At 36.2% G+C, this 9,963-nt stretch overlaps 1 protein-coding gene across 10 annotated transcripts in view; it reads right to left on the bottom strand.

The window, feature by feature from the left end:
• Positions 1 to 641: 641 nt before the first annotated feature.
• The window catches only part of LOC129567131 (nuclear hormone receptor FTZ-F1 beta), a 13,931-nt gene continuing 4,609 nt past the window's right edge, over positions 642 to 9,963 (bottom strand). For 4 of the 10 annotated variants that reach the window (XM_055443743.1, XM_055443744.1, XM_055443738.1 and 1 more), the window contains 7 exons: positions 3,710 to 5,183; positions 3,224 to 3,629; positions 2,871 to 3,140; positions 2,549 to 2,698; positions 2,320 to 2,422; positions 2,038 to 2,192; positions 642 to 1,868 (listed from right to left, as the gene is read on the bottom strand). In XM_055443743.1, coding sequence (XP_055299718.1) covers positions 1,785 to 1,868; positions 2,038 to 2,192; positions 2,320 to 2,422; positions 2,549 to 2,698; positions 2,871 to 3,140; positions 3,224 to 3,629; positions 3,710 to 5,043 — 2,502 coding nt within the window. In that variant the 5' untranslated portion in view covers positions 5,044 to 5,183 and the 3' untranslated portion in view covers positions 642 to 1,784. Of the gene's footprint in view, positions 1,869 to 2,037; positions 2,193 to 2,319; positions 2,423 to 2,548; positions 2,699 to 2,870; positions 3,141 to 3,223; positions 3,630 to 3,709; positions 5,184 to 5,522; positions 7,582 to 9,963 lie in introns of those variants that run through there. The other 6 variants (XM_055443745.1, XM_055443747.1, XM_055443746.1 and 3 more) reach the window with 6 other exon arrangements.

Here is a 9,963-nt window from a genome sequence, read left to right as displayed (position 1 = left end):
TTGGTTGTTGTTGTTTTTTGTTCAGAAGAAAAATGACTAAAATTTATTTTTCGTTGAAATAAGTCGGCAATTTACTTTCTATTGAAGTTTTCTTTATGTTCTTCAAACACTTTGACACGGGATATTTTTTTTTGTCATATATATCGTTCAATGCAATCGGTATGTAATTCTTTCACATCATCATGAATTCATCTAAATCTAATATATAGTGTAGAAATATGTTTCCAAAAAAAAATGGTTCAAAAAAGTCGAATAAATCTTGGTTTTTCTTTCTCAATAGTATTTAGCTCATGTTTCAGTCCATAGTTGTTGGGTTTTGCTATAAAATTGTTGTTGCAGATAAACACAGATAATGAAATTGCGATTGAAATATTTTGCCATCGCATTTCGAATAGAGATTATGTGTGTGTGATATAATATTAAATCGATGTGATCCGAACTTTTGCCCTCACCGTCATCGTCGATTTTGTTTGTTCAGCAGATGTATGGCGACGGTTGTGGCCACACGATGCACACACTAGTTAGTTTCAACGATGAATTCGTTCGCTCTTACTTAACCTATCTGAGATATATTTATTGAAAATATTTCCATTGTTAATAATTATTGTTATGAATAAGGATTTTTACTGGGGGGGGGGGGCTCTTTTATAAGTATTTTTATTTATTTTTTCTCCGTTATTATATACCAAATGGTACTTATTAAAGGCACAACAGTTATTCAATTCGCAATTATTATTTTTTATATAAAATCGATTTCATTTTCCATTGATGACACTTGTTGGTATGTGTGTGTGTGTGTTTATGAAACCTCAAAGCAAAAACATTTCGGTTTTTTTTTTAAACGAAATGAAAATAAAAAAATTGAATTTTTTCATGATTTTATCACGGAATCTAACTCGTAGAATGACATTCTCAATTTTTTTCGTCTCTCTTTACAATTTTCATTCGAAAATCAATTTTTCTTCAGTATTTACAATAAGATCGCGTCGTTCAATTCAGCGAAAAATGATACCTTAAATCATAAGACGTTCAAATCACGTTTCAATTTCAAACATTGTTATTGCTATTTGATGTCGTTTCGATCAGTTTCTGTTTCCTCTTTGTCGCTCATTTTTCCACTATTGTACGTAAACAAAATATTCTTCTTTTTTTCTTCTTCTTTTTCTTTACATTATGATAACGATTCAAAATAGCTCATATTGCAATCATTCGTAAGGCCTGTATTAAATTAAATTCCCTTTGTTTTTTTTTGTCTCTTCCGATTGGCTTGAATTTCATTTGGCATGCTCTCTTGATTACTTGTCAAATAAATGGCGCTTCAAGTCTTTTTTTTCGAAATTTAAATACAATTTTGTATTTTGTTTACAAATCGTTTTTTTTTGTGTAACAAATTCTGTGGAAAAAAAATTCACATTATCAAAATTTAGCAAATTTAGCATCAAAGTACAAAAAAGCTAGGGTAAAACTGTAAAAATGACGTTTCAAGCAAGGCAATTCGAGTTGAAAGGATTTAAATTCATGTTTTGGGATGCAACTGGCAGTTTTGTGCGGGTTTTGAGTATTAAATCAGTACTCGTTGTCTTCGGGTTGAAAATTTAATCAAGAACATTGGCCAAGGACTTGTGCAGCGATTTGGGAGATGAAATGGCGGATAGATCCGGTTGATTCAATACATGAATGTGCAACGCTAAATCGTTGAACAGTCTCTTTCATTGACTGCATTTTATATTTACAAATGTCCAACACAGGGATTATGTTTGTTGCATTTAACTGATTGAACATGGTCAATGTTCACCGCGCAGCAATTCCAGCAGAAGATTGAACTCGGCACCGTCCTTTGATTTGATTGTCAACATTTCTTTGCCGACCTGAAACAATTTGAAGTTATAAGTCGATGTCATTGATTTGGATTGTGTTAATTATATAGTCATTGATTCGAATTATTTTCTTTTCATCACTCAAAGCATTTTACAGCTGTTGACGTGTTTTGATTGAATGAATTTAAATAATTTGTCGACATTTTTCTAAAAATCTCACCTGACAAGTTCGTTGCAATTCGGGTATTCGCAAAAGTAGTTCACCAAACTTTGATGGCGCATCAGGATAATGGGCTAACGTGTAGGTTTGCAGTGCATGCAATGCTTTTTCTTGGCATCCGCGTACTTGTTCTGTTTCTCTTAAATCAGATGTGTCTTTTTGTCGAAAGAAAAAAGAAGTCATTGAAAACAAAATCATAACATTAGATCAAATTAGAAATTTTCAATAAAATATTCCGGATGAAATGTAACTGGATTTTCAAGACAGAACTCGAAAATTTACCTGATTGAAGAAGAACAATCACTTTCATTGCCACATACTCGTACTTATCAACACGAAGTCGTCTCAAGTGGTCCGTTAGATTCAACATTCGTTCAATGCAAGCCTGTTGATGCAAATCAAACTCTTCGTTAGTAGTTATATAAATAAAATTCATTTCTTCAAAATTGTTGGAGAAGAAATTGTTTGCCTCTTTTTTACAATCATTTTAAATATCAAATCGATTCAATACCTGAAGACCACTAGATCTGGCCTGTTCCAAGTTGATTGATTTGCCTTGCGAGATGCGAATTTCGCCAGGTGACGAAATCGATCGGAAGCAGCACGAGAAAAGCAAGAGTTCGCACCACGAATTGATTAACAAACAAATTTGATCGTCAATCTGTAGAGGAAAGGTGATTAAGTTTAAATGTCGATTTTTCTTGATTTTTTTTTTTACATCAATAACTTGTTTGTTTGTTTTTTTTTTTTTTTGAAAAACACGTTTTCTTCGGATAAATCTAACGATATCATTCTTCTTCGAACAAAAAACATTCGTCCGGCAATCAACTCACCGAGATATTCTTGAACAATGGCAAACTTTTGCACCATTTTACAATTTTATAGAGTCGATGATCTGCAACGTTGCAGAGATTTGCAATTAAATCGGGACTGGTGTCTTCGCTATTGGCGAGGCCAGCCAATAATGGGTTCGTGGCCAATGTGGCCGATGATGTGCCAGCACCATCATTTCGACTGATCTCATTCATAGACAATTGATTTTGATTCAGTTTATTTATTTCGGCTTCGCTAAACTTCCATAGGTGTTCAACGTCCATAATTTCCTGGAAGAAGAAAAATAATTAATTTTTGCATGTGAGAATGAAATGGCAATGGTGAAAACAAGAAATCATGTACATGTACATACTTGCAGCAATGTGGGAATGGTCTGTTGATTGGATGCACTGCCAATGCCGGTCAGATTGTCTTGTTGGTTGGATGCCTTCGTTCGGTTGTTGGAAATTAACAAAGTGCCATCAACCAGCGATGGACTGAGCATTGGCAAAGTGTACGAGCATTGATATGTTGAACGACCGCCGCGGGTGCGATCTTCGCGAATTGCCTCCAATTTCATTCCACGTTGTAAGCACTTCTCAAACCGGCACGCCGGGCACTTTTTCCGCGTTGCAATCGATATGGGACAGGGTCCGCCGCGCAAGCAAACGTAATTCTTTCGATTTTGAACGGTTCGTTTGAAAAATCCTTTGCACGATTCACACGAGAAGATGCCATAATGGAAACCGGAGATTTTATCACCGCAAATCGGGCATGGACTGCAAGAAGATAATAAAATCCATAAGAATTTCAACACGTCAAGACACAAGCTATAATCGAATTTTGCAAATCGTCATACCTGTTAATGAGTTGCTGTCGTGAGATGCCAGCCGATGGAATGATTTCGGGTTCCAGGATATTTTCTTCGTTTGACTGTTGATGCTGTAAGGTCTTGGCGTTGTCATTTCCGTCCATCATCGGTTTGTACAATACTGAGTGATGCAATGGGGATCCATTGAAATTGCCACCGGCATACATATTGTGTCGGCCTTGAATTGGCGAATGCGTTGGACTAAACTCCGAACTGTACGAATAGCAACTGCTGTACGAGGCATCGCTATTGTTTCGGCTCAATGACGGTGTGTACGGTGTGTGGCGTGACGTTAATGGTGATTGGCTCGGTGAACTATGGGTATACACCGAATGAATAGCTGAATCGGGGCTCGGATTTGTCGGTAAAATATTGTTTGCTTTCGATCGCATCATCGATGTGGACGAATTGATATCATTCTGCTGCTGCTGCTGCTGCTGCTGCTGGGTCGATTGTTGTGTTGCAAACTGATTGGCAATGTGTTGCGACTGCAAATTCGTTTCGAATTTCATATTGGACATGTCAAATGGAAAGCGTTTATTTGCATCCATTGTAATCATCGCATGATTTGCATCGGGCGTTGTCGTCGTGGTCGTCGTCGTCGTCGTGTTCGGAGCCAAACTATTGTATTCCGGTTTAATTTTAACTTTTGTATCCAAATCAATCATTTTCTCCGTATTGTCATTTAGCTCCGATGTGATGACCGCACGAGGTTTCACAATTGATTTGTCGGCATTTCCATTTGTTGCATACGAAATGGCATTCATTGCCACTTCGTTGTTATTTGTGGTTGTTGTTGGTGGTGGTGGTGGTGGTGGTTTTGAGTTTGCATCGGTTTCCATTTGATCCTCATTTTCGGACAGTTCGCCCTCCCATGACATCGGCCGTGGTGTACTCTTGTTATTGTTACTCGCCCGCATGCTTACCGCCGTTGGTGCTGTTGTCGTGCTGGTCGTTGCTGCATTCTCAATTTGCGATAGTTCAGTCTCAGATTCATCGGATTCTTCCATTTTTGGCACGGCAATTCGAATGCTACCGTTTCCATAAAAATGCGGATTATTATTCAACTGCTGCTGCTGCTGATGTACCGATGCTGGTGAAGGTGATGCATCGCTTACTAAGCTATTACAAAAACTATTCGATTTACTGTTCACATTGTGCTGCGCTTCACTACTATTCGATAGACTATTTGCATTTGTCGTTTTTTCATTGCTTAGATCAATACTGTTGACAGCCAACGATGGACAATTGATACTTGTGACCGATATATTTGGGCGAATGCCGCTTAAATCACTCGAACAACCTCCACCCGATGTAGACATTTTTTATTTGCTTCAATGTGTTTCACACGCGAATTATTCGATTCAATTGAGTTTCGTTCATCGATCTCACTAAATTGGGATGATCCATATGCAACATCACAGGTTACACGCATCACACACGTAAGGCAAATCGCAAGCGTCTGAAAGTAAACGGGAAAAAATAAGTAGCAATTAATTGATATGGAAACATTCGATTTGAATTGATTATAATTCCAATTCAAAGTGATTGAACACAGTTGACAGAATATAATTCCAATTCAAAGTGATTGAACACAGTTGACAGAATATAATTTCTTCTCATATATTTATTAAAAGGGTTGATTCAATCATAAATTCTTGAATTAATACAGTTAGTTTGAGCAACTGATAAAATTAACAAAAAGTTCCGATTAAATAAAAATCTTCGAAATTCAAAGTGTGCGAAATTTCGAATTGGAAACCTAATGCAGACCGAATCATTGTCAATGTCAAATATTTACAGTTACAAATACGGTAGCTTATCGGTGCGTAGTAGGCTGATTTTTAAATTACACGCGACAAAAAAGAGCGTACGGATGGGAATTAGAAGAGAATAGAAATCCTTATCGCAAACACACGCGAAGAACAAATTACTTGAGCGTTATCACAATTTATATGCTGATGGTTGGTCTCACTATCACGGTTTTTATTTTCGTTTGGATTCTCATGCTCATGTCTAGTTGGCACTCATACACGCGCGCAATCGTATTTTAAATCAAAAACATTTTCCTGATCGTTGACGACGATTCGTTGTCTTGTTTTTCGCATTCAATCCATGTGAAAGTCATAAATTCAAGTAGATTTGCATGCAAAAAAATACATTCCGAATTTTATGCATATGAATCATGTTAAATACCTCGAAATTTGTTCGCATCAATAAATTTGTCGGCTATCGAAAGCCGAAGAGGTAGGCAAACATACGATAAAAATGGCATATAATTGAGTTCACGAAATGATTCACTTTGGCTTGTTCACACATCTGCACATTGAACGTGAATATGCGTCAAATTAACATTTCCAAGAATCAGGTTCACTTCGATCGAAAATGTGGACGAGTTAAAATATGGTTGCTACATTTAAGTCAAGTGTGCCATGGCACAAAATTTATTGACTGGACACGAAACTGAACGATTCAACGATATATTCTTGACGCAATTACTTTGTTAATATTACGGCTAAACGATCGAATAAATTGTCGTTTAAAAAGATCGCTCGTTTCGTTTTTTTCCTTTATTCTGTCGGTTTTGTGTCTTGTTGGTGAAGAGCGTCAAATTGTCTACTGGTTTTTCGAACGTTTTTCTCATTAAAAATGACCTTTTCGGTGATTGTATGTATCAACTTTGTATTTCACTATTAATTTAGTGGATCAAAAACGATTGAGTTTAATGAGCAACAGGGCAAACGAATGAGAGAGATAGTGCGGTCTTGGTTTCGAACGCAAACGGTTACTACTCAAAACGAAATATCGAATAGTGCGAAAATGAACATAACGATGGTATTGGTTTACAGCAACAGCAGTAAATAGCAACAGTGAACGCATTTGTTTCGCATAGAGAGCGCTCACCATACACAGTTTCATATGTATATATATAGTTTTGGTTGAAATGAAAATACGAGCGCACAAATAACCGGTATTTGGTGGTTGAGTGTGTGTGTGTGTGTCTGTATGCAGTGAGAGCGAGCGAACGAACAAGCGGAGAACAGGCACACCGCTTACATGACAAGCTGTGTATGCTTGCTCTGTGTGTGCAAGCGGCAACAAAACAACGTAAAGTGCGACGCGAGAGAATGAGAAAACGACTAACAAAGAATGGAGAGAGTCAAGTCATGTGATCGTCCAATGAACGACCTTCAGTTATATAGCTAAATTTGTACGCGACGACCTTGCGTGTGCGTCATCAACACGCTACGTACATCTCGCTCTCTCTCTCTCTCACTTCCTTCGAACACAGAACCAACCAATTTTTTAAACTTAGCTCATACACACACAGAGAGAACAAACGCGACGCAGCACATACAATTCATATCTTCTTTTGAACTTTTCCATTTAAATTCGTTGATAAAAAAAATAAACTATAACCATTTTGTGTCTTGCAATGATGATAGCCTTATTATTTTCATATTTATTTTTGGATGTTGAAAAAAAAAACGTTTCGGATTTACGAAAAAAAGAAAGAAAGAACGAAAGAACGAAAAAAGTTAATTTCGACTGCGGCTACAGTTATGAACAAACACAAAGTGAATGTATGTGCCGCAGTCACATAGCGGGTGCCAAGATATAAGAATATTTTTTTCGTTAGTCTTTTAAAGAACCGCAACAAGCGACAGAGTGCGAACGAAAAAAAAACACACACACACACACCATAAAACACTTTTGGGCAATCTACGAGAATAGCGACATGACCACATTCACTGATAAACTGGAAACGACTGCGAAAGAAATGGCACATTTAATCGTGCATATGATAAAGACCGAAACGAATATGAAAATTCCACATTGATGAATGTGCGAATTTGCACAGAAATCCGATGTAATTTATTATTTAGCATTGCAGAGTGTGCTTGAATCGATGAAAGACAGCCGATCGTTTTCACTGCAATTAAATTCAGATTAAACAGTTTTTTAATTGCCGGCCGGCGATACCGATCCATAATATTATCGAAACGGATCGAACATTTGAGAAATCGTGCACTTTCAATGTGAATTCATTGTAGCTGAAATTTGTATCGACCTCACTCTCGAGAGAATTCCATGTTTTATTGTTCTTTATCTCACACTCATTTACCGTTTTCGGTTTTACTATTCAACCATTGATTATTTCGGTTGCACTACGCCTCAGTGTTGTTGTTGCACAATGGTCTAGAACGTTTTTAAATATTTTTAATTATTCAAAACCACAATCAAAGCAATAAGCCACATCCGTTCCATAAATTTCAAAATGCATAGCCACTGAAAAAAAACACACACACACATACACAGTTCGATTCACCATCATTACCAATATATCATTTGTGCGTCGATATGAGAATTATTCATTGTAAATTGGCCAAGAGGAAGCACATTATCCATCGGTCGGTCGGTCGATCGATTGAATGGTAAATAAATGAAAGCTGTACACGACGGCGCGGTATCATAATTGCTTTGAAAATCGATAGACAAGTGGTTGTTGTGTTTGTTTTATGTTTTACAGATATCTTTGCAAAAATATTCGTGCCATATTCGATTGAAATCACACTTAATCATGTGTGAAATCGTGAGAAATGAATATCATATTCAGATCTGTAGTTCAGATATTCGAATATCCGTTAGGTTATTCTATATTTAGAAACAAAAAATGATGTTGAAATTTTTTATTATCGCAAAATAAATCTTCTTCACTTAGATCAATCGCTTTGAGCTGTCTGTTTTGGACCACAATTTTGACATTACAGATACGTGTTGTAAAATATTAGATTTAAAAATAATCATCAGATCCACTGAAAACGAACATTTTATCATCGCATTTCATCATTTGTCAAGTCTATTTTTTTGACTCAAAATAATTTGACGTAAATAAAAAATTTGACCAGATAATTCTGGTCTATTCTTGATATTCTAGGCTGAAACTGGAAATTAAATCGCCATTAATGGAAAACCAATTGCCATTACTGAAAGAATGAATTTCAAATGGCTATCGATGCATGTAAAAAATGAATCGAAATCAATTTGGTCGTTAACAAAGTAAAAAATTGAGTGGTTCACTTTGATGACATATACTGTTGTTGGCGCTTTGCGGTTTTGCCATATTCACTGTTTATACCTGCGACGAGTGGAATATTAAATGCATGCAAAATGTGCGAGATAAAGTGAAAAAGTCGAGCATTAAAAATGCAAAAATTCAAAGCATGCGGCTTGAATAAATGCCTTTCTAATGACGGAATCATTCTTTTTTTCGCTTAGATACAATTTTCCATGTACCTGAAAATTCTAGACTGAAACTCGTTCTAACACGACATTTAAAATCGTTTTATGGAAAACTCTTTGAGCGTAGGTGGTGCTCATATATAAATGAAACTGGAAAACGTAACAAAGTGCCGTTACAAAAGTGGCAAAAAAGTGGCATCATTACATTAAGTATGATACAGAAAAAGAAACACCATTCTTGCCGTCAAAGAGTTTATATTATTTATTAAAAATTGTTAAGTTTAAAATTGGGTGCATTTTATTCAACGACGAAATGAAAGCAAGAAAAAAACGCAACGAGAACGTATTATATGGCCAATTGATTGAAATAAATTTCCACAATATGAGAAGGTTTACAAATATCGAAGTAATTTTACACATGAGTTCTCGCTTTTGTTGGAAGTCGACTACACTGTGTTCGTTCTTAGTGCGATTGTTGTTTCATTTGCGTATGTATTTGCTTTTGTTTCTTTTTTTCATTTTTATTGCTTCGTACAGGATTGTTTTGAGTTTCCTTTTAATCGTCGTAATGTTCTTTTTTTGGGCGGGCATTTGACCAATGTTTTCTAAAAAAAACGTACTCATTGAAATTGATGCCCCCACGAACGAAACGAAAGAGATATGATTCGAAATCAACAAAAATGTGTCTATATTAAGATCAATTTTAATAAATTAAAAATGGAAATCACTAGACAAACGGTAACATTGAATAATATAATGGAGTTGTAAATAGCATATACCCATGTATATACAAAGCCCAAGCCTGTAAACGAGAGAGTGTGTGTGTGTGTGCGGAGAGAACAGAACAATTACACGTTAAAAATGATTGCGATTGAAGTTCAATGACCGCAGCTGTTCGCTGTTGCTTTGAACTTATTTGAGTTTATGTTGGTTGTATACGGGTGCGCGCGCGAACGACCGAGCAACTACGAATGACTATGTGTGTGTATGTATATGTA

Source organism: Sitodiplosis mosellana, unplaced genomic scaffold (assembly GCF_009176505.1).
Source record: "Sitodiplosis mosellana isolate CC-2019 unplaced genomic scaffold, AAFC_SMos_1.0 Smas_scaffold_5, whole genome shotgun sequence".
NCBI classification, from domain to species: Eukaryota; Metazoa; Arthropoda; class Insecta; order Diptera; family Cecidomyiidae; genus Sitodiplosis; species Sitodiplosis mosellana.
Note: the sequence above shows the minus strand (reverse complement) of the source record. Positions and strands in the feature narration are given on the sequence as shown.